This window comes from Leuresthes tenuis, unplaced genomic scaffold, assembly GCF_036924035.1.
Source record: "Leuresthes tenuis unplaced genomic scaffold, fLeuTen1.0.hap1 SCAF_11, whole genome shotgun sequence".
Lineage (NCBI taxonomy): Eukaryota > Metazoa > Chordata > Actinopteri > Atheriniformes > Atherinopsidae > Leuresthes > Leuresthes tenuis.
The window spans coordinates 4,681,754-4,706,346 of NW_027325365.1; the positions used below are offsets into that span (position 1 = coordinate 4,681,754).

At 41.4% G+C, this 24,593-nt stretch overlaps 1 protein-coding gene across 3 annotated transcripts in view; it reads right to left on the bottom strand.

Annotated features, from left to right (window-relative positions):
* The window catches only part of mgat4b (alpha-1,3-mannosyl-glycoprotein 4-beta-N-acetylglucosaminyltransferase B), a 94,529-nt gene that overhangs the window by 36,788 nt on the left and 33,148 nt on the right, over positions 1–24,593 (bottom strand). For all 3 annotated transcript variants that reach the window (XR_011917789.1, XM_072395186.1, XM_072395185.1), the window contains exons 2-4: positions 7,450–7,629; positions 5,047–5,190; positions 3,194–3,327 (exon numbers count right to left, since the gene is read on the bottom strand). Coding sequence is in view for 2 of the 3 variants with exons in the window: in XM_072395186.1 (XP_072251287.1) it covers positions 3,194–3,327; positions 5,047–5,190; positions 7,450–7,629 (458 nt within the window). In the remaining variant the exon portion in view is untranslated. The remainder of the gene's footprint in view (positions 1–3,193; positions 3,328–5,046; positions 5,191–7,449; positions 7,630–24,593) is intronic.

The following is a 24,593-nucleotide window of genomic DNA, read 5'->3' on the forward strand; positions in this document are numbered from 1 at the left end:
GACCAGTTTCTTCTTCTTCTTCTTCCTCCAGTCCACAAAGACCCGAACCCCAAACCCTGACCCTCAACACATGTCGAGTCAAAGTGGAAGCAGAGATAAGCTCCACTTTAATTTCATCTCAGTGAGGAAATTAGAAATGAGAGGAAACAAAAAACCCCAGAGGGGAATCTAAATATGAAAACAGCTTAGAGGAAAAACAAGAAAGATCCAAAGCTGGAAGTCTGCACCAGCAGCTTTCACATGTTGAAAGAAACGACCTGCAGAAGAGTTTCCCTCCAGTCACTGTGATCAGTTGTTCGTGTTCAGGGTTTGTGGGTTTCTGTTCCGTGACTTTGGATTTGATTTCCATTTCTTTGTTTTTCTGTGTTTTGTCTGTTTTCTTGTTGGTGTTCTCTGTGTTTTTGAGTTGTTTGTCTGAATTAGGATTTATTCTCTGTTTGTATTAGTCTGTTCTTCATTTGTTTCTTTGTTTATATTCCCTCTTTTAATCATTATATCATTACAGTTTATTATATTTGTTTTACCTCAGTTAAAGTTTATTCTGTTTCACATCAGATCCTTTCTGTCCCTTCTGTATTTAAGCTCCACGGTTATGCTTAGTCTTTGTCAGATCCTCATTGTCACAGTTCTTTTCTCCTCTGGTAAAATCCCTGTCTGGTAGTTCTGTTATTTAGACTTTTGTTTTTCCAAGTTTAGTTTAGCTTTTGTTTTTTCTTGAAGAAAGATTAAAGCCAATCCTTTGTTTGCCTCCAGACAGCTGCTCCACATTTGGGTCTCCATCTATTTTCCATCACCCACCAACCATAACACTTCATGGAAACAATAAAGCACCATTCGATGGTTACTGAGAACTCAGTTTTTGATTTCCAACTATGAATAATCAAATGAAATACCTCAAAAAGCTGGATGTCCAACTTGGTAAGTCGAGTATGATTCCTCTAAGGGCGTCAATATGCAAACTTAAATCATCATCCTGTCAGGCAGTGAGATCACAATCTTTCTGATAGTCTGACTGTCTCCTGGATCTCTGACTTTGTTCAGTTGGTGAGTTTTCTGTCTGACTTGGTGGTCAGTAGTGCAGGAGCACCGCAGGGGACTGTGCTGCCTCCATTCCTGTTTACTCTGTACACTTCTGACTTATGCCACCTGCAGAAGGTATCTGATGACTCTGTGATGTCGGGGGGTATCAGAGATGGGCAGGAGTCTGCTCCTAAATGTGGTCAAAACCAACCAATCGACCTAACAACTTCCTTCCTTCTCCCTCTATCTATCTGTGACTCTATAGTAAGAACTTTCAGTGTTATTTTTTCTGGAGTGTGAAGCTCAAATTCTTAATAACTCTAGACTTGTTCAACACTTGGGTTTTTGAGTCCAAACACTTTAAAACAGCCTAAAACCGAGCTAGAACCCTGTTGGATAACATGACTTCAAACAAACATTGTTTTGCCAGTGTGAGCCGTTGGAGGTTGTCCTTGCAGTGTGTAAAACGACACATTCGCTGAATTACTATGAAATTAGTGACTGTCTGAGTTGCTTTAAATATTGAAAATTGGCTCTTCTTTGGCCCCTGCTCTCTGTAGCTGTTAGCTTGAAATTGTTTTCCTCTACTGGAGGTAAGATACTAACTACTGTCAGAAAAATTCTCTCAAAATTAGGCTCAGAGTCGCTGGATACGATTAACACAAAACATTTATTTCTTGCAAGAAAGAGACAAGTCCGCACAACCTGTCAGGAAGCTGACTCAGAGTTGTCTGCCTTCAAAATGGTGCTATTGCTATTTATATTGTTTATGTTTGCTGGCCACACAATGTTATGGGTAAAGGAACATTCTATGTTATGGGAAAAAGCATTACTAGCCATTTAATGTTATGGGAAGACGAGTTCTGACAGTCAAAATAATTCTGCTTGCTACATAGTATTATGAGAACCAAAAGACAGGTGGAAGCCTCCCCCCATCACAGATCCTTGCTCTTTTTTCATAGTATAACTACATAACTATGTAATTTGTCTAACACTACTCATAAGTATTTCACAAAACCCCATCTCAAAAAACCCAAACTATGCATTTAACAACTTGATTCCCCTCCCATGTGTGTAAACTGTAGCTCGACTAAGCTGCAACCATCCAAGCGATAGGAAGGACCTTTATAAAGTGTGTGTGTGTGTGTGGGTGGTTTAAATGTGGATCCGTTTAGAAGTGAAAACATTTATAATGAAATGGGTAAAATAACAACAACAGATGAGAAGTTGCAGCTTTCATGGCACAGCATAAGAAGTGATCAAGCATCAAGTGTGACCTGCATCACTTTTACCAAACACACACACTCACACACACACAAGCCGACGTGATATAAATGTAAGCAGGAATGTGTGATTTCACACCTTAAATGATTCATTGCACACACACACAGTGATAATGTCACTGTCTCTCTGTGTTTAGCATCCATGCTGATAGTAAGCTCAGACTGCTGCAGGGAGGTAGAAGGACGAATGTGTGTGTGTGTGCATGTGTTAAGGTTCATTAGATAAATCAGTGGCCTTTAAAAAGCATTCAAGGAAGCACACGCATCAACACACATTTATTCCGATGGTCATTTTTCCATGCAGAGAGCAACAAAGGAATGATACAGTCGATTCGAGCCACAGCTACAGCTGGATGGGGCGATTTAACTGGACCAACGTCCTTGTCCCAGTATACAACACTGTGGACTGAATGGTACAAAATTCCCCTTTAATGGACTGAGTTTCAGCCCCCATTTCCAAGCCATCTGACAAAAGAAACAGAGCAGCTTTATTGGGAATTCAACTGGATTAATGCAGACTTACTCAGGCCATAAGAATGGAAACGCTGAGATATTTTTGAGGAAAACCTTGACACCAGGTTTCAAAAAGCTGCAGCTTAGAAAAGGTTAAGAGATAAAGGGATACTTGTAAATGGGAAAAATATTGAGTATGATCCAAAGTTTAAGAAGGTAGTAAATTTAATCAACTCATTCACAGGTGGCATCACTGCATGGTGGTGCCTTAAATTTCCATTTCTACACCTAAATCCAACAGAAAGTCTGTGATCTAAAGAGGCCTACCCAAAGAGCATTATTACAGGGGTGTGTACACTTTTTATATCCACTGTATCGCTCATGCCGGCCTGCATATATAAAAGTTTATATCGTTTCACATACAGAGACATACTGACCTCTGCAATGAGGACGACGATGACGCAGTCGTCCTTCTCCGCGGGGCTGAGCTCTGACATCAGCGAGCTGAGCGTGTCAGTCAGGTAGGAGTGGACCTCCCTCTTCACGCTGGGAACCCCCATCACTATGGAGACTGCAAACACAAACACACACACACACAATAAGCATAAGAGCACACTGGTAATACCCAGCAAATACACATAGTCAGGGCTTTGAGGGATTTATTGAAAGAAATACAGTTTCAGGTCACCTGTGAGCATTTAGTGTAAAATATCTTAAGAATACACATTCATCCTTTACATACACAGAAACAGGACACATGAGTCCAAAATGCTTTCGGTAAATATTCATAGTCAAGAAGGATAATAAAAAAATTAAAAAAACAAAAAATATAGACAATTTTCCAGGGAATAGACACAGACCATGCATTTTTCAGGGCTCGAATTGGCAGTTAATTCAATGAGTCTAGTAGAGGAGAACAATTCCAGCAAATACCCAGATCCAGAGTCTACAGGTGGTTGTCTGGAAAATATATAACCTATTTCAGAAGAACTGATACTGCTTTCCAGCAAGTTTTATTTGACAAGTTACAAAGGGCTCTTGTTCTGTAAACTGGTCTAAATCAAACCAAACTGGACCAGGACAAATTAGGCTAAACCAGGGTTACTGCACACACACACACACACACACACACACACACACACACACATGCTCATACAATTTAACTCTAAAACCAAATTCTAACCGTCCAAAATATCTTTGAAGAGATGTGAGAGTGAGGATCAACAAAGAGGTCCTCACTTCCCAGAGTGTCCTCACACCCAGGGTTTGATGCTCGCAGTGGTCCTCAGAAAGACAGACTCACACGTGCACACTCACAGCCTCTGGTCTCTGCTTCAGTTTAACTTGTTTTTGTCTCCTAAATGCTTCTGGAAAAACACTGAGCTGCGCCTATTCTGTTTCAGAGATTTTACATATAAATCTGATTTGTCTGGCGAGCGTGCACACTCACATGCACTCACAGATAAATGTATATAGATGTCTTTTGCATACTTTTTTTTCTGGGTTGTTATTTGTCCATCCCCTCCTGCATCATAAAGCACTCTGTGCGACTAACCTGTTTCCCTCAAAGAGCATCATAAATATATTTCACTGCACTTACACATGCACACGCAACCATGCACACGCACAACTACTGATTCACATTTCCGATGTGTTTGTTGTCTCTGGTTTTATCTGTATTTATGCCCTCTATGTGAAGCAGACCTATTAGAAAATGGTTTACTGGGCAGAAAAGACACTTCATAAATAAATTAGACTTGACACAACACACACACACACAAAGAGTGACCTTGCTCAGCCTGTTTGGTTTGAGATGTTTATTTTATTCTCCAGGGGATGTTGGTTGTGTCACAGGGGCCTCAGTGAGTCGTTAACCCATGAAAGGTGCACTGTTCTGGGCTGTGAATGGGGAATCTGCAGGAGTGATTAATGACTTTATGGTTTATCCCTTCATGCTTATAACCTTCTTTCTGCAGGACACTCTGGGGCTGAGTCTATGTTACAGACAGTGTCACAAGAACAAATACTGACTTTTAAATGTAAACCATTAGCTACTGACCTCCAGGGCTAGCCATGAACCAGGCCTGTGTTTCCATAGAAACAGTCATTGGTGCCTGCTGACAAATATTGTCTCAGTAAAACATCTGGTAACCGCTGGAGTGATGGGAGCTGAGCAGTTTGGTATTTTGACATTTTCAGTTTGCAACAAGCCTGAGTTTATCTCTCTCTGTATTTACATACACATATATATATATAAATATATATACATATATATATATTATCATGTTACCTCCGGTGCGTCCCTGTCCCAGGTGCACGGCGGGCTGCAGGCTGTCCTCTCTGTTCAGCAGGTGAGGAAGGTGATGGAAGATAGAGGGAAGCTGCAGCAGGTTTTTACTGCTGCTCACATTCCACAGCTTCAGCCTTGTCTCCTCTGAGGTCACACAAAGACACCAGATCAGATCAGGAAGTCCAGATAAGGCATTATAAAACTGAGCATATCAGCTTAGAATAACTTGTTTTTACTTTAATTAACTTTTCGTGGCAGTAGAAAATATTTTCAGCCCTACTCTGTGTGCTCAAAAACCTCTGAATTACCAGTGTAAGGATTGAAGTTCCATATATAGGAAATTATTCAATCTTAAGCAGTAAAATGTGTAATTAAGCAGGGTCAGTAAATATTTTTGCAGGACTCTGTTTGCAACTCACATACTCATTAGAAGCTGAACATCTCTAAAGGTCTAATCCTAGAATGAGAATTAGGACTAGCTGAGTATGTTCAGCCTGTTCATCTCGGAACAAACAGCGAATTAGACAACATTAGTACAATCAAAACCTTGTTACACCCATAAAATAGCTTTTAAGCAACTCGAACAGTTTTAAATACTATCATAATCCTCTGAGGGGTTTAAAGTTAAATAAAAGTCTTTGTCAGGTAAAAAAAGTCATTAGCCATGTCATATTTTCCTTACATGAAACATTAAAACTACACCCTTGTTGTTGAATCCTTGAGTGTCCTGTTCCAGTAGAGGTGAGAATAAAGTTAGTTTGTGTTTTTTGTGCGGTTTTAATCTCTGAAAAGTTCTGTTAATGCAGGCTGCAAAAACTCCAGATTTCCTGGACAGAGAGGAAACAAAAAAAGATTTCCTGCCAGGAAGTACAGAGGAAGAAACGGGACTTGTGTGGTTGAAGCGGTTCCAGGTGGGATGTAGAAACTAGAATCATGTGATGCTGGCAGCGGGTCGCGGTTCACTCTGTGCAGCTGCTTCAGTGCATCCATCAGCCCATAACAGTGAGAGATCCAGCACAAAAGACATGGAACAGTGTAATTTAAGTCTTGTTTTCTAATTTAATAGTTAGTTTTTCATGTTTCTCTTGCTTTACCCTCCCTCTGATGCACATTTCTGGCATCTTAAAATGCAACATCAAATGCTAATAACCCAAAAAACTGATCTTTGAACACTAGGATCTGTTATGTTCTTTGTACTACTCCAGTTTTTAACAACCACCTTTACTTTTGTTACACTCTGATGTGATGTCAAACTTTAGAGTCCCGTGAACTGTCAAAGGTGACCTTTTTTTAACAATTTGACACATTTTCTGAGGTTTTATTGAAATGTTATAGACAGACTTGGAACAAAATACCTGTTGACTCTCTGTCTCAGCCCTGTTTTGACACCTCGCAACCAACAAGGCTCAAACGGGACATGATGTGTTTATTTAAGTTATGGTGTGTTTTTACGTACGTTACCTATCATAAAAATCTGGACATCTGGTGTGAAATTCCCAGAGGATCCCAGAGGGAAATAGTTTAGCAGTGTTGCTTAAAGCTAGCAACAGATGCTAGCAAACAATGCTTTCTCATCAACAGTAATGGACCAAGCCGGAGATGTACACAGCATAACTCGTAATAATGCATGTGTACCGTTAATTACTGCGTTTAAACCTTTTCTATATATTAACCTCATTAAACAATTGTACTTGGAGACCTACATCTTTATCAGAAACATGCCGATAATATAATGTTAACACACAGAGAGCGGTACACGGCGTTCAATGTAGCAGCGAGAGTGAGGAGAGGACCGGTGTTGTGTTGGAAACACACCTTATCCACACAGCTGCAGGTCGTCTGAGTCACAGAACGGAACCGTTCAACTAGAAAGCTTCAGTTAACAAAGTAATGTGGGAACAATAATGTTCATCTTTCAGAAAGGAACAGCAATAACTCCTTAGGAGTTGGTTTGCGTCATCTTCATTAGCTAAGCTGTTAGCGTTAGCTGCTGCTAAAGGAAAAGATAAATCTATCAATAAACCATGAGGAATTATTTCTCAGATACTTCCATTTCCCTGCTCTGAAGTTCAGGCTCTGAGAGTTGGAACTGATCCTCTTTGTGGCTCAGTTCCTTCAGTCCAGCGTTGAACTGGACCAAGTTGTTAAAACAGGGGAATGAAAAGTGGTTGCTGCACATTCACAGTCTTTAGCTAACTCTGCTGGAACATTAGCCTCAGATATAGTTTATCCACTGGGCTCTTATATGCTCTGAGGCTGCTGCTAGATGGTTATTCATATCTATATTTTAGAAGAGGGACCCCTCAGAACTGAGAACTGCTGAGTGTTTCTGTTCCCTGATGCTCTGCTTTAAACACAATATAATCATCTTTATTATCATCATCATGATGAGGCTGAACTGACCGGAGAGGCTGCTCCAGGTGCGGTTGATATCTCGGAGCGCCTGCTTCTCAGCGATGGCCCTCTTAATCTCCTCCAGAACCAGGTTCAGCTCTTTGGAGCGCCTCAGGTTCTCCTGCTCGGCTGAGTGGAGGCGCTCCCTCAACGCCAGGAACTCCCTCTGGTAGATGTCCACCACATCTCCTGCAGAGGAAGAGATGATCAGCATGTTAAAGGTTTTCTGCAACGTTTGACAAAAGGGACAAAAAAAAGAAAAACTGATCTCATAAAAACACTAAATATGTGCTATAGAAGGAAACTGAGACAGATTGATGCTTCACGGGATTACTGTGAAGGCAGAGGGAGTGTTGAGGGCTGCGCCAGCCCTTCATCATCAACAGGTAGAGAAAAAATAAAACAACATAATCTGAGCAAAAACATGGAACTAAAAAGCTAAATCCCTCATGTGCTGCAGCAAACATCCAGCATCCTGCACCCGTCCATCATCCCTCACTGAGTTAATGCCATGTGAAGGTAAATCTCCAGTAATCCCTGCTGGACTCGCACGCAGACGTCTTCATTCACTTTATTCAGTCCACTGACGGTGGAAAATCGTAAAATATCGTGACTGAGAGCCAGAAAATAAAAAATGACAACATGAGCAGAGCGGCCTGAACTCTTCTGAGCAGCATCAGTCTGAGAGATACGGAGACTTAACCAGTTTCTGTGGGCATTCTTCCTCTCAGCTGTGTGTATGTTTCTTATCTTATAATCTTTCTCTGTGTTTTATCATCTTGTTGTTCATGGAGCAGGAAACCTAAACTCACCTGCTGACATCATTCATGTTTATCGTGGACAGACACAGCACGAGAGCTGCATTTTATCTGTCAGCTGAACTTTCAAAGCTGGAAATGTAGAAGTTAAACACACAGAGACTCCCATTTAGCTGTAATTATCCCTCTAAACCCTCATTAATGGAGCACAATAGTCACATCTGTTTGGCTGATAAGAAAAGTGAATTTATGAGCGCACACACTCCTCACTGATGAGTTTTTAATGATGCTGCTGCCCAGTTATTTATCTGCTCTGATGAAATAATCTCCTTCCTGCAGCAGTCCGCCTGTTTAACTGTGAACTTTCTGTTTCCGCGCACAGAAGCAAACTCGCCGCTTTTGTTTGGCATTCTAAAAAAAACTGTACAGGAACAGCTCAACCTTTGGAGAAACATTGAGTGTAACAAAGCTGCTGTCAGGATGTGGTTAGATTTAACATGCTGAAGATGAAAACCAGAAACAGTGAGAGTGACACATTTAAAATACTCCTGCCAGGATCTCTGAGGCTCAGTCATGAAAATGCTTTTCTTGTGTGCAAGCAGAATAAAAACTTTACTTTGTGGTTAAATGGGGTAAGTTTCAAACTGGAACTGTTTCTTTAAAAGTCTATGTGCTTTGTGCTTCAGCAGAAATTCCAGCTACACAAGTCCAAGCTGACATGAGGATGTGGTGTGTAAAATGTTCAAACAATTACAAAATACTCAAAATCACAAAGTCGGAACTATTTAGGTCGAGTAATGAGATAAAAAATAAATAATGAGAACTCAAACTATTGTAACCATGATTTGGTCCAAAAGTAGCCCCAGTCTTTGAGGGTCAGAGGATCTCCAGTTTGTCCACAAATGTGTGAGAAAGTCATTGAAGTGTTTAAAAACAATTTTCCTCAGATTGAAGGGATTTGCATATTTCTGGAGGAGTTTCAGTCTAAAGGACCAGGGAGAAAGCCTGAGCTGGACACCCGTGACCTCTGACCCCTCAGACGGCGCTGCATCAAGAACCATCATTCATCAACAGCTGATAGAAGCACAAGGACAAGGGATTACTGTGGGAAACCTTTGTCAAGCACTACAATACAGAGTTCCATTCACAAGCTTTACTGTGCAGAAAAGAAGCCTGATGTTAACCTCGTCCAGAGGCGGCGTCCACTTCTCTGGGCTCGGAGGCGTCTGGGATGGACCGTCACACGGTGGAAACGTGTACTGTGGTCAGACCCATCAGTATTCCAGATCTTTGTTGGAAAAAATGGAGCAAAGAGCAAAAGCAGCATCCAGCCTGCTGTCAGCAACCAGTCCCTGCAGCCAGGCTCTGTGATGGTATGGGGTTGGATCAGGGGGCAAAGCTCATTTCCACTTCTGTGATGGCAGCATTAATGCAGAAAAGTTCACTGAGACTTTACAGCAACATATGCTGCCTTCAGGAACACATCTTTTCCAGGGACGTCTGCATTTTACAACCAGACGATGTAAAACCACATTCTGCACATATTCCAAAGGCCTGGCTGAGGAAGAAGAGGGTCCTGGACTGGCTGCCTGCGGTCCTGACCTGTCCCCAACCGAGAATGTTGGAGAACTTTGAAACAACCCCCCCAAACCATGTGTTTGCAGGAAGAAAGGGACAAAATAACAGCTGAAACTCTTCATCACTTAGTTTCCTCAGTGTCAGAACGTCTTTAAGTGTTGGAAGAAGGAAACATTACAAAGTGGGAAAACATTTACTGTCCTGACTTTTATGGGATGTGTTGCAGGTCTGAAATGTAAAAATGGATGTTTATTAACAGGTGAAATAAAGCTGATGAGACAGGAAATATGTTGAGGTCAGACTGTCTGCAGAGAAGTAAAACTCAAAGGAAATAGATAGATTTGTTTGGGTCTATTGAGCGACTTTAACTCGTAACAACTCAAATTTGTGCGGGGGTATTATCAGCCAAATGTGCCGTTATTAATGAGAGTAAATGTCTGCACAGTGACTGATTTCAACAAGATAGATCACATAAGCAGCATTTTACTGCTGGAGGTGGACCTACTTCAGTTCATTATTGATTCAATCCTCTAAAATGAACCATCAGAAACATCTGGAGGCATCACTAAAGAGAGACCAAACTGGCTTTAAGAAGACATACAGAGGTAAAAACCTTCCATCGCAATATCTTTCAGCAAGTCTGCATTCATTCAGACTTGTTTGGAACTGACCCAGTTTGACTGTTTTCAGAGGAAAAAGAGCAGGTGTTTATTCAGACATGAGGCTCTGCCATCAGATCAGCAGAAAGAAAAGCTAAAAACAGATGTTGGAAAATGGGGCTCTGCCTTATAGTCATGGTCCTCCCAAAACAACCACCACTGTTAGGAGCCTGCTTTTTGTCCATCAGCCCATATTTCCACCAACGCAGAGCCATTCAGCCCCAAACACAGACCTAAACTTGAACCACCAGGAAAGCAAAGTGTATTTTATTTAGGTTGAAGAATCTGGATCGGAAAGAAACTGCTCCATCAAACACTTGATCTGTGCTGCTGAAGAAACTAGCAGTTTAATTCCGAGGAACCTGCTGTTCACTGCCAATATCTGGATCAATGAAACTGTGATGTAACTGCGGGACACAGCATCTGCGACTGACCAGCAGACGACAGGAAGCAGAAACAAGGAGAAACCTCCTGAAAAAAACAGCAGAATCAGGTCGGGCTGCATGATGGAGACTCAAACACACACTGAGACATCTGTTTTTCTGCATTATAGTCTCATAACATTTCATCATAGGAGGCTAAAAAGGGTCATTTCGTCATTTCTCCTGATAAAAGAAAGACCTGTTCTGGTTGTTTTGGGCTTCTGGCTTCAGGACAGGTGTGAACACATAAATGCTGGATGCTAACTCAGTTAGCACAACAACAGCACACAAGATAAAGACGGATACTGAAGAGTTTTACACCACAACTCAGACAGGTCAAAGGTCATTACAGCATCTACTGTCTGATTTACTGATAAAGATTCACCATCTCACAGAGTGGCTGATTATAGATACACCAGAGCTGTGGTCATAGATACCGACCAGACTGAATGTGACGGACAGATGTGAGTCAGACTGATGATCCGAGTAAAGACGGAAACCAAAGAAAAGAAACAAAACTACTGTGATTCTCTGGTGACTAAACAGTGTCACATTAATGGAAATGACTTGTGTCACAAACAGACATGTTCTGTGACCTGAATCTAATCCTAACTCTAACTTTGAAGTCTTCCCATGAAATGAAATGTCCTACAAACAAGTTGCCACAATGTGACCGAGTGCACAGATTTATGTCCCCACAACAGCAGTAATACAGCAAACACACTCACAGTGCACAGCTCAGATCAATAGATTAATGTCGACAAACACAAATACACTGTAATCCTGTACTGTAATACTATCACACACACACACACACACACATTACTACAGTATGACTCAACCTGGCCGCCCTCTCAGCTCTGCTTTGAATGACAAAAACGTGTGTGCGCGGGCGCCCATGTGTGTGTGTGTGTGTGTGTGTGTGTGTGTGGATATAATAATATAAGAGCCAGCCATCACTGGTAATGAGATTACCCATCACACACACATGTACGTGCACACGCACGTGCGCACGTTACTACCGGATGACTCACAGTTAATGGTCTTGTGGTTTTCCAGCGAACAGGAGGGGGGGGAGCTCCAGGGGTGTAAATAAGTCCTGCTCTTCCTCACCGATCAATACTTATTTCAAATAACAATCATCACTGTGATTGTGTTCTGACGTATGAAATGATTTCTAATGGACTGCTTCGGCTGCTGTGACTCACTTCGTCTTCATGTCTTGCAGCAGGGTGTCATAAAGATTTGAGTTCACTGCCATGGTTACAGCTCCAAACGTCACAAAGTTTTATTCCACAAATATAAACTCAGAGTTTGTTAAAGCCAGAAGACACGGATCTTTCTGTAATGCCACTGTGCATCTTGGTTTCACGTGTCAAGACATTCCCGCATGGGTGCACAGGTAATGTGTCGCCTTACAACGAGGTCAGAGGTCAAGATGGGAATCGTAGCTGCTGCAGAGACAGATTGGAGGGTGGTGGAGCATTTTTTTAACTCTCTGAGGTTGTTTTGACTCAGTTGGAGTCTGTTTTTCTCAGGTTTCGTGCAGTTGTTGTGGTTATCTTTGATTGTGTCTTAGTTGTGGTATGCGGACTTGTCTGGTCTAAGGACCAGGTGGTCCATCAGTTTGTCGTTTTTAGAAATATGTAACTGGAAAGAAAACACAGAATAGCAGCGCAGGGATGTGGGCTGGTGCAATACAGCGAAGGCTGACAGCACATCCCTCTGGGTCAGATTTAAACTGCTTGTATTTGTTTCAGGTTGTTGTTCAGTCATTTTATGTTTGACATCACATACTGTAATCTACAGCCATTTTTAGAGCAGAAACATAGAGCTTAACATGCCTGTGCACCTTTAACCGCAGCATATAAAACATATACACAAATACAGTGACTGTTATATTAATTTAAAAGTCACTGAGAGAGTCGCAGTGTCGCACTTATGTTTCCACACAATACTCAGCTTGTCCACGATCAAAGTTTATGGACTGCTGATGTTCAGAGTTCTATGGAAATGTTATTAAATCTCAATAAACCTAAAAACAATGACTCACACCACAGCATGGTCCAAAAACAGTTGGAATCTTCACCTCTGGCTAAGCAAAACCGTCTCCTATAATAAACCTAACCTAGGAAAGAAAACACAGCCAGTTTGTGATCATTTTCACACTGATTATTATTCATTATTTTCAGAGATAAAGTTTATTGATAATCTAAACATCCTTGGAGCTGTAGAGCCTGATGGGATTCGGCCAAACCTCACGGTCCAAACAGACAGAATTCTCAGTAAAAACAGCCTCAGAAGCAAATTTTCTTAATATAATAAATGAAACAAGTTTTCCACAGACCATATCTGCAGTTGGCAGAAAGGGTGGAGGCAGAGTTACTGTTTTTAGAGATAATTTTCAATGCCAACGCGTGTCATCGGGTGAGTTTAACTCCCCTGCTTTGTGGTGAAGACCTCACCTGACACGGCTTCTCTTAACTGAGAGAAGCCGCTCTTTACATAATCATCAGCGTTGTCATTGTTTCTATCTTTAAGGCAACCAATCAAATGGGCAGAAACTGTTAGACAAGTCAAGCCAGAGTACATATGAGGTATGTTCAACAACAACAAACACTGACACGAGTTCAGGCTTCAAAATGTGTGAAATAATAATGAAACAAAAAACAGATCTGACTCTGCGATAACTAAAACAAACAGGACAAAGTCAGAATATATCCAGCTGGAAGTGAAAATAAACACAAACATAAAAGAAAGCAGGAAAGCCAGTGAGAAAAAAACGAGCTGTGAAGACGAATTAGAAGCAGTTCTGACTGTTGATCCAGATCTGGACTCGTATGAGACGAAGAAGAAAGCGATCTGTCGGAGCTGCCCTGACACTCAATGCTACTTTTCAGCTTTTTGATTTAATCACTCAGTTGGTTTTTGTGCCATGTGAACACACACCCTGACTCCATAAAAACTTCTCCCTGTCAGCTCTTAAACCAGCGAACAGATTCCACTGTCAAAATCTGTAAAATCTAACAGATGGTGTAAAAGTTTTAGAAAATCAAGAGGAACATTTCCAAGAAAACTGCTGCAAAAGGGGACCTTTACAGAAAGTATTACACTGACTTCAAATGTGGATTTGATAACACAAATCTGATTAAAGTGTAGAATACATATCATGTTTTCTTGTAACTGCTTCAGATAAACTGTATTCTCAGTGTGTTTAATATTGTCTTCACTGGTTTTAGAGGTTATTTTATCTCTAACTGAGGTTGTTTTGTGTCACTTCGAGTGTGTTTTTTGTCTCTATTTGAGGTCATTTTGTGTTTCTTTAGGATTGTTCGTCTCTCTGAGGTTTTAGAGGTTATTTTATCTCTCACTGAGGTTGTTTTGTGTCGCTTTGAGTGTGTTTTTTGTCTCTATTTCAGGTCATTTTGTGTTTCTTTAGGATTGTTCGTCTCTCTGAGGTTTTAGAGGTTATTTTATCTCTCACTGAGGTTGTTTTGTGTCACTTTGAGTGTGTTTTTTGTCTCTATTTGAGGTCATTTTGTGTTTCTTTAGGATTGTTCGTCTCTCTGAGGTTTTAGAGGTTATTTTATCTCTAACTGAGGTTGTTTTGTGTCACTTCGAGTGTGTTTTTTGTCTCTATTTGAGGTCATTTTCTGTTTCTTTAAGGTTGTTTGTATCTCTGGGGTTTCAAAGTGCTTCCTTGAGAACATTTGGTTTGTCTTAGTGTGGCTTTTCTATTCCTCAGGTTATTTTTTTTCTTTTTTTATAGTTTATAGTTTATAGGCCTTTGGTATCCGAGCATCTTCTTAAAGTTTTGTGTGTGGTGTTATTTTGTCTCTCTCTGAGGTTGTTTTGTGTTTCTTTGAAGTTGTTTTGTGTTTCTTTGAAGTTGTTTTGTGTTTCTTTGAAGTTGTTTTGTGTTTCTCTGAGGTTGTTTTGCCTCTCTTTGAGGTTGTTTTGTGTTTCTTTGTAGTTTTGTGTTTCTCTGAGGTTGTTTTGCCTCTTTATGAGGTTGTTTTGCCTCGCTTTGAGGTTGTTTTGTGTTTCTTTGAAGTTGTTTTGTGTTTCTCTGAGGTTGTTTTGCCTCTCTTTGACATTGTTTTGTGTTTCTCTGAGGTTGTTTTGCCTCTTTATGAGGTTGTTTTACCTCGCTTTGAGGTTGTTTTGTGTTTCTTTGAGGTTGTTTTGTGTTTCTTTGAGATTGTTTTGTGTTTCTCTGAGGTTGTTTTGCCTCTTTATGAGGTTGTTTTGTGTTTCTTTGTAGTTTTGTGTTTCTCTGAGGTTGTTTTGCCTCTTTATGAGGTTGTTTTGCCTCGCTTTGAGGTTGTTTTGTGTTTCTTTGAAGTTGTTTTGTGTTTCTCTGAGGTTGTTTTGCCTCTCTTTGAGATTGTTTTGTGTTTCTCTGAGGTTGTTTTGCCTCTCTTTGAGATTGTTTTGTGTTTCTCTGAGGTTGTTTTGCCTCTTTATGAGGTTGTTTTGCCTCTCTTTGAGGTTGTTTTGTGTTTCTTTAGCGTTATCAGTGTGTCTGAGGTTTCAAAATATTTCTCTATGGGTATTTAATTTGTTTTTTCATGTCTCCTTGTTTTGTTTTCTGTCTTTTATCTGTCTGTGTTAAACTAAACTAACTAAATTGTGGATTTAATTATACAAATGTGATTAAATTATTTTGTTTGTTTTCTTGTAACTGCTTCAGATAAACTGTGCAGATAAACTTCTCACTCCGTGTTTGGAGTTGTCTTCATTGGAGCTCCTGTTTACTCGACTGAGCATCACAGACAGATTTGTCTGGCACTCTAACGAGCTCCCTAACGAGGGGTCTCCCAGTACTCCGGCCCCCTCCTCCACCCCCCCTCCGGCAGATGGTGTTTAATCAGAGAGAGATAAATGAGTGCATGACAACAGTTCGCTCTTTGCAGTTTCAACCATTTAAACCAAATTAACAGTTACAAGACCTGATTACAGGAGCTGCACAACGTTAATAACCAAAGCTGCAGGTGTCGAGTGTGACATTCTACCTGCAGAGGGAAGAAACTAATGAAAAGAAGCAGACTAAGACCATAAAATCTCTCAATAACACCCCGACACACGGCAGGAACAGCGACACGTCCAGCAGGATGTCGGAGCAACAGGAAAGTGGTGCTCTGTGATTTGCCTGCAGGGTCGGAGTGATGTGTTTATTAGAGCAAGAACAGGGAAGGAAATAAGGCTGCAGAGTCAGCAGAACATGGTCCCAGAGCGGCGTTAAGTCAGGTCACCATCAACGAAACCAGCAAGCAGCTATAGAAGAAGAAACAACACAGAAATAACTTTGCAGCAGCGGTGTCGCAGGAAAACAAAGAGCCTCAAAGTCAGAAAGAAGCCAGGATTCACCATCAAAATTAAATCAGAACCCAGATTGTGTCAGCTCAGTAAAAAAGCAGGAAAAATCCAACTTGATCCAGCAGCAGAGAGGCTAACGTGTTTCTTCATGTGCTTCAAAGCTGTAAGTAGTGAAGCCACATTGGTACAGTTGGGTCCATTCAGAGGGGGGTTCTGTGAAGCATGAGCTCCACTCAGAGATAATGAGCATCATGACAGTGGTTTTCTTCTTCAGGCTGTGCACGCTCACATGAAAGTGGACGTCTCTTATTTCCCTACTGGCTGCGTTATCACTGCTGCTCTTTATTCACAATAAGATAGCTCAACACCACAGCCCCAAGAATTATTCAAACGCAAGTAAATTCAGCTCTCACACTGTCCCATAACGAGGGAAACGTGGAAAGATCTTCTGATTCTTGAGGATAATTGGCATCATTCTCACTTGAAACACCAATAAAACCACAGAGATAGAAACTATGGTCTGAGGCACTTATAAGGGAGCACACCTCGTCTGTTAGTGCTCGTCACAACTTTATCCAAATGTATTCATGGAATTAACTGGACTAGAGCACGTCTATCTAAAATACACAAGGATGTGAACCCTGTCTGCGTCAGCTGTTCCCAATCTCCAGCAAATCATGCCCACATGTTTTGGCTTTGTCCATCCTTTGGCTAACACACGCTCTGTGGTGTTCAGTTGACTTTGTTGCATCGTTCATGGTCCCATCATCAACCTCGCACCGTTCTAAGACCAAAAAGCATCATTGCTTTCACTACTTTGTTCACAAAGTCTCTTGTCTCTTACTCTCACGGGTTTAAGCTGTTTTGAATCAAATAAAACTTCAGACTTAAAGGATCTGTGAAAACATTCAGGATGATGAGTAGTTTCTACTTTATTTAGTCTTTGTTTCATATCCTCATCAGTAGTTGCTTTTCCTCAGCTCTGCAACACGTCTGTCTCCAGTTAATTGGCCTTAGCTGCTGTCTCTTGTCTCATCAGTCCCTTCAGTGTGAAAGCTCCATGTTTTATCTCAGTCTTTGTCAGATCTTTCCTCTTACTCCTGTTTGCTCCAGTCTATTTCCCGTCTCCTTGTTATCTTCTGGTTAGTTTGGTCTTTTGTTTTTTATCAGTTTAGTTTTGCTATTCGGCCTTGCTGTGCTTTTAGATTGTTTAAGTAAAGTCTCCAGTTCACCATCCTTCCACCTCCAGTTGTCGTCTGCATTTGCTTCTTCATTATCCATCAATCCCAAACCCTAATCGATTATCCGATCTTTGTTCTGAGATTTAAAACACCAGCTGCATCCTGAGATGTGAGCTGAAGCTGTATCACACAAGGAGGAAGCCATATATCAGCTCTGTGCAGAACCACGGCCCAGTTCTCTGGACACCAGCTCATCTCAGATGGACAGAAAGACAGTGGACACGTGTTCTGTGGGCAGATGAGTCCACGTTTCAGCTGCTTCTGGGAAAAACTGATGAGAAAGAGCATCCAGGCTGTTCTCAGAGAAAGGTTTAAAGCCAGCGTCTGTGATGGTCTGGGGCTGCAGAAAGAGTCCATGGCATGGATGGCTTCATCTGTGTGAAGGTACCACTGATGCAGAGCTGGATGTTGGAGTTCTGGAGAGACAGATGCTGCCATCAAGGTGACGTCTTTTCCCGGGAGGTCCGTGGTTATTTCAGCAGGACGATGCCAGACCTCATTCTGCAGGACTTCCAGCAGCTTCATACACACAGAGTGTGTGAGCTCGGCTGCCTGCCTGCAGTCCACATCTGTCTCCAGCTGCAGATGTTGGAGCATCATGAAGAGGAGAACCAGACAACAACAACCAGGGACTGCTGAGCAGCTGAAGTCTTAGATTCAGCAGGAATGGACACAGATTCCTCTGAAAAACTGCAACAATCAGTGTCCTCAGTTCCCAAAACCATTAAAAAGTGTCATTAAAGGAAGCTGATGGAACACGGTGGGAAACAGGACTCCAGAACAACTTTTACTGAGTGTTGCTGCCTCAGATTCTACATTTGGTTCTGTTGAAGCTGATCAGTGAAGACTGAGAATCATTTCTTGTGACTTGTTTCTGTTAAACAAAGGTCCAAACTAATTCAAAAATGAACACATGGGACTTAAACTGAGAGCAGATCACGGGGCACGTTCACATCTCTTCTTTCTGTCAGAGTAGTGGATTAATAATGAATCAGCAGCACTTAAATTTATCCAGACTGAGCTTTACCAGCGAGCTGAATGAGCCGAATCCCCCGCTGACATCCTGAAGCTCTGCTGCTGCTTTTTGTGCTCCGTCAGTAGTTTGAGCTGCCATCATTTGTCTGCCACTGAAGGGGAACGGAGGTGTTTGTGCTTATGTTGTGAGTTTGTGTTGTTGCAGAGTGAAAAGTTGCTGCTGAAAGGTTCCTCAGCAGCCTCTGACCTGATTATCTGCAGAGTTTCTGTCTGCTGGATGAACCACAGAAGCAAAGTCTTGACTGTGAGAGAACAAGCAGGTGACGACCTGAGATTTTCAAAGGAAACCACACACACACACACACACACAGGAGAGTATGTGAGGAGTGTGAACACAACTGGCAAATCAAGGCTAGGGCGCCAGAGTAATGACATCATCCAACTTCTAGCAGCAGAATGTGTGTGTGTGTGTGTGTTAAAGAGGATATGTGGTTATTTTAACACCAGTAACACACTGACTGTGGTCCTTTTTGTTTGCTGTTGTCATTTTTTATGTCTTCTTATGTTTGTTGTGTATCTCTTTGTTGTTGTTTTGGATCTTTGAGCTAATTTTGTGTAGATTTGTTGTCATTTTTATCCGAGTTTCTGCTTTATGTCTCATTTTGGTCATTTAATATCCAGAAATACTTATTCTGAAGTGTAATTGTTCTCATTTTAAACCTTATTGCATTAAAGATGTTTTGTATATGTGTTGCAGATGTTCCTGTCAGGTGTTCTGTTTTTATGGAGGACAGGTGAGACCCGAGAAGCTCGGTTGTGGTTCATCAACTAAATGTTGCACTTTAATGTTAAAATCCAAGACAACTAGCAGGCTACGCTTACAAGCTAAATATCTTACTATGGTCTCCCAGAGCTCCCGCTATTATAAACACGCGTGCATTTCTAAGCAAAGATAGGTAGGAAGTAAGATCACTCACTCCGTACGAAAAATGATATTCCCAATTATCGACAATGAAATAGTCAGCGACTAATTATGTTACCGATTTTTGTCGACAACGTCGACTAATCATTGCACCCTTAGACACTGACATAACTTCTTCATCACAACACCTCATCTTCCTCCTCCTAACGTCCATCTCAGATGAAAACAGCTCCTCTACTAAAGAAATTTCCTGCTGTTTATCACAGACACTAATGAAGATGAAGATAATGAAGAAAGTTTGAAAGTGAATATTTGCACCTTGCCTGTGATTTTTCTCACTCTCCCACAATCCTCCTCTGCTGTTCCCACTGATTAATGCAGTGTGAAAGCTTCCTCGCTGTCCTCCGTTAACCTTGTGTGGAAACAAACTGTCGTCTTATCTGCGCCTCTGAAAAACTGCACGTAGCTGCCAGCACGATAAGAGCTAAACACAAACTGTATCTACATGATGGAAGTTTGAACATCATAAAGTATAACACAAAGCTCCATTCTTCTTCTCCTCCATTAAATTGCACGGATCAAAGCGGTGCTCTGGTAGGAACATTAGCATCGGAGCCAGATGGAGCGAAACACAGAGATGAAGCCGCAGAGCGGCCAAGAAAACCAGCCGAACACATCAGAAACGACAAACAAAGAGAGGACGCTCTGTTTCCTCTCCAGCACAAAAGTCGGACAGATGGGAAAGCATCTGTCTGCTCTGAGACAGGTGTGTCCAGGTTTCACACCAACCCAACGGAAAACGCATGTTTCTGATCAGCAGGCAGGTGTCCACTCCAGCGGTTACTCAGATGCTGCTGGATGTGGAAAATGTGACTTCAGTGATGAAGTCGCCGTATGGTTTTATATTCAAACAGCTGCCCGGAAAACCACAGGGACATAGGCTCGTTGGACTTATTCAGAAAGTGTCCAATGAAGCAAATGATGTTGCTTATCTCAAAGTGCTGTCTGAAGTCGAGGACAAGAAACAGATAAAGAGGTGAAAAACACAGAGAAATTGTCTTATTAATTGATGGCAGACGAGCCAGCAAAGGGTGGATGACACAAAGCTCTTCATTTCGGAAAACACCTGGAAAAACTTTTCATTTGCTGACTTTTCTTCAGCTTGTTTTATGATGCAGCTTCATATTTTTCTTGATATTATGCTGCCGAACTGGATTTTTTTGTGGCTTTTAAATGTTTTAAGTGACAGAGTGCAGCAGGTTTTTGTCTCACGCTGTCAGTTCAAACCTTGAGGCTTTTCATGGCGTCTACAGACAGCTGCAGGACATCTGAGGAAGGCAGCTTCTGGAAGGGTTTCTGTTTTAAAGCCTCACAGCTGAATCACGGCTCTGTTTTACCTGCTTTTGATCTTTATGTCACAAAAACTAAAGAGCTAATCATGCACTTCAGGAAAAACATCGATGGACCAAAACTCAGCCTCATACAGGGTGAAGAAGTCCAAACTGTGAGAACATCCAAGTATCTGGGAACAGAGTCTGACTCTCAGCTGAAGTTTGAGACGCTGAACTCTTTAAATCAGTTTTATCAGGTTTTTATTGAAAGTCATTTTCATCTCTGTGCTGCTTTAATGGATGAATGTGAGCACTGTCAGAGTCTGCTCAGAGATTATTGGAATCAAGTTCAAGGAGCTGTGTTCACTTTGGAAGTATTAGTCAGTCTGACCCAGTTCTTTCCAGAGAACCTGTTCTGATGCCCTCAGGGTGGCGCTGTGATGAGGAAACTAACCGAATACAGACAGCAATCCTCATGTTGTTACCAGCTGATTATCTGGTGGGTGTCAGATGCTGATCTGTTGTCCCTGACATGTAACTGGGCTGAACAGGGAGAACTGGGAAGGCTGTTAAACAGAACGGCTCTTTGGGAGGAAGAAAGTGTATCAATAAAGAAATCTGACATAAGAAATTAAAACTGACTCAGTTATATGATGAATGAAGTCAAACAGTAAGAAAATGGGCCTAATTTGTTAAAGCCAGTGAGAAGATGTGTTTTTAGCTGAGATTTTCATTCTGTAACTGAGGATAAACGAAGCTATTCCAGAAAGTTCCAATCGATCCAGATACAAAACTGAATCTCAGCACATCTAAAGCCTCACATACACAAGAAAACTGTAAAAAGATCTTTAACAGACCCTCTCTCATCTAAAGACAACATCACTGAAGACTCCACATCTTTCAGGGTCCCTGTTTCCAAAACCACAACTAGATTTTTCTGAGATTATTTCCCATCATGCACCTGGTGGAAATTCTTACGAACGATGAGGTCGACCGATAATCAGCTTTTAGCCACAGCTGCATTTTTAACTGCAGATGAAACCTCATAGAGACATTCGTGCTGTTAACATAATGCAGTTAGTTGCTCCTCCTTTTGTACGGTCCAACTGATCCATAAGTTTTTTTAGCATCATCGCCATGGTTACCCTCAGCCACAGTTTCCTCTGCTTCCTGTTTGGAAGTGATAACAGCGCAGGTATTGGTTGAAAACGCAGAACGAGTCGCTGAACGACACAATTAGCATAAAACAAGACTAAAGATTTGCGATGATTGGATTCTGATGTGAGAAATACCGCCTTAAAACAGCCTGGGCTGGGCTTATAGATGGAGGTTTCTTCCTGTTAAAAGGGAGTTTTTTCTTTCCACAGTCGCCTCGTGCACGCTCAGGACGGGAAATCGAATCAAAGAGAAGCTTCTGTTGGTTTCCTTAGCTAGGCTGAATTGGACTAACTTGGAGTTTCATGGATTATGATTGTATTACAATGAATTGCTCACAATAATAGTTGTTGTTCTTAGAAATATAAAGCTGGTATGATGCCAACGCCACCCACTCCACAAACACACAAACACACCCAGACTTGATAAGCAGCTCCTGTGATCTGACTGTTCGTGTTTGTTTAAGAAGATAATCAGGAGATAACCTGAATATGTTGAACCTGTATGTGGTTCAAACCCCTGATCTGAAGGGGGCACATCTGTAAAATACATAAGAGGTCCTGGAAATGATTCACAGACTTGGGCTCAGTGTCGTTTTTGTGGCATTTTCCAATGTGTCTCACATACGTTTAACTGGGTTTGAGGTTTAATGTTTGAAATTTAAAAAAAAAGAGAAAGATTAAGTAATTTTCTGCCTCAGCACCCCCGAATGAAACAACTTGGACTGAAGCGCTCTGTGTTTTGGTGTTAAAGAGTTACCGAGTATTTACTGTGGGGGTGCAGAGGTCAGTTTCCCTTTCAAAAGTCGGGGAGGAGGGATTTAAAAAACTTAACTTATTAATTAACTTATCAATTAACTTATTAATTGTTTATTAGGGCTAGGGGGAACATCTTCACAAGAAGAATTAAAACATTTCTTTATTGTGTAGGACAAATAGTGGCTAATTTCTGTTGAAATGTCACCAGAACTGCCATCATATTGTCCTTTATGTGCCTCTGTCCATCAGAGCAGCTTCAGCCTGTAAGCTGCTAATATTCTGAGTCACATTAAAGTCCAGCCAGAATAAAAACGGCTCATTTTATCACACCGTGTTGTATCAGTAACATCAGAGAACTGCTGGTTAAGTGTTGTGTTAACCGCTGTTATTCTGAGTCACTGTTGTCTGGTAACAGACAATAAAAAAGAGGCTTTATTAGGGTTTCAGCTGCATTAAAATAGAGTTTATGAAAGCAGAGACATTAGGTGAATAGCTAACAGATGTTAACACAGCTGGATGTTAGCTAGTAAGCTAACACCTACTGTTCTATAGTCCTGTTATCAATATCAGGAGGAGGAATGTTTGTAGATAAATACGTTATTTGGACACATAACCCAGCAAGAACTGTGACTAAAAGCTGCTTCATAATGTCATTTTTCTCTTTTAAATAGTTATTATTGCAAAGTATTTCTTATCTGGTTAATCAATGGAATAATCGTTAGCAGCAGTCTTATTCTGGGACATCTCAGGTCTCCAGTTCATGTGTGAAAACGGCTTTTGATCGATCATTTCTGTAGCTGTGATGTCATCGTCCCCATAGCGTGGAGGAATTTAACGTCAGCAAATGTCGAGGAAGCAGCGATGCACCAGTTTTAAGGACCTCATCCACAGAAGTGGACATGAAACCACATGCTAGTTTCCTCGGTTCAGTAAATCTGGGCCTTTGTGTTCTGTTTATTTGCATGAGTGAGTCTGGGTCGAGTCACGCAGAATCACAGTTCATTGTGTGTGTGTGTGTGTGTGTGAGAAAGAGAGCTGTATACAACACGTCTGAGCTCTCGTTTCAGTCGATGTGTCGAGTGGATTTGCGTTTATTTGAGCCTTTAATCGATACCGCTGTTTGTCTGAGTGTGCGTGCTGAAATGAAACCCAGAGAAGATCAGTTCACACACACACACTCAGAGTGTGTTAGAGCCGGTCAGCCTGGCAGCGTTCACGTATTTTCACATGCCGCTTCCTCTCAATATCAGCTGTCACATCCAATAGGAACAGAGACAAAGAGACGGCAGGAGCAGAACTCTGGCATCTGTCAGACTGGACTCACTGGTTTCACTGGTTCTGTCTCACTCTCAGATCTCTTTATTCCCGTTTGTGACCTCTGTGTTCGTATCACATCAATTTGGACTCTGAAATCTGTTCCTAGAATCATTTATTTCCCGCCAGAACAAACTATTGTCCAGTTTAAAAAAACTTTAAATCCAGAAAACAGTGAAAATCAGACGAATCAGAAACTTTCCATGGAGCCAGTGCAGAGACATGTGACCTCTCTGGGTGGGACCAGTCAGATTTTCAGGGTAGTTCAGCCTGAATGAGGGGACCAGGTGGTGTTTTGGTGTTTAAGATGAGACTCTAAGTTTCCTCACATTTGTTTTGGAAGCCAGTCCACAGAAGCTATGTTGCTGCTGATGAAGCTTTTAGAGCCAAAAACCTGCTTCAGGCTGATCAAAACAGGGTTTAAGAATCTTTAATTCACCCAGAAACATAACATATATCAGTCTGATCTGAGTAATATTCGTCAAGGTAGAACAAACGGGTTTTTGATGTTTATACGTGACATGAATATTTCAATTTTGTTGCTCGAAAGGCCAAAAGTAAAATCTCTTTTGTGTGCTGATTTTTATAAATATAAAGCTCCTATTTTTCTGTCTCAGTCTGAGGAGTGTGTGTTAGTATTCTGAGCGCAATGCATGGACCACGGCTGCACCCACACGTGGCATATCTGAGGTGTGAGGTTATAAATTAGAGTGTGTGCAGA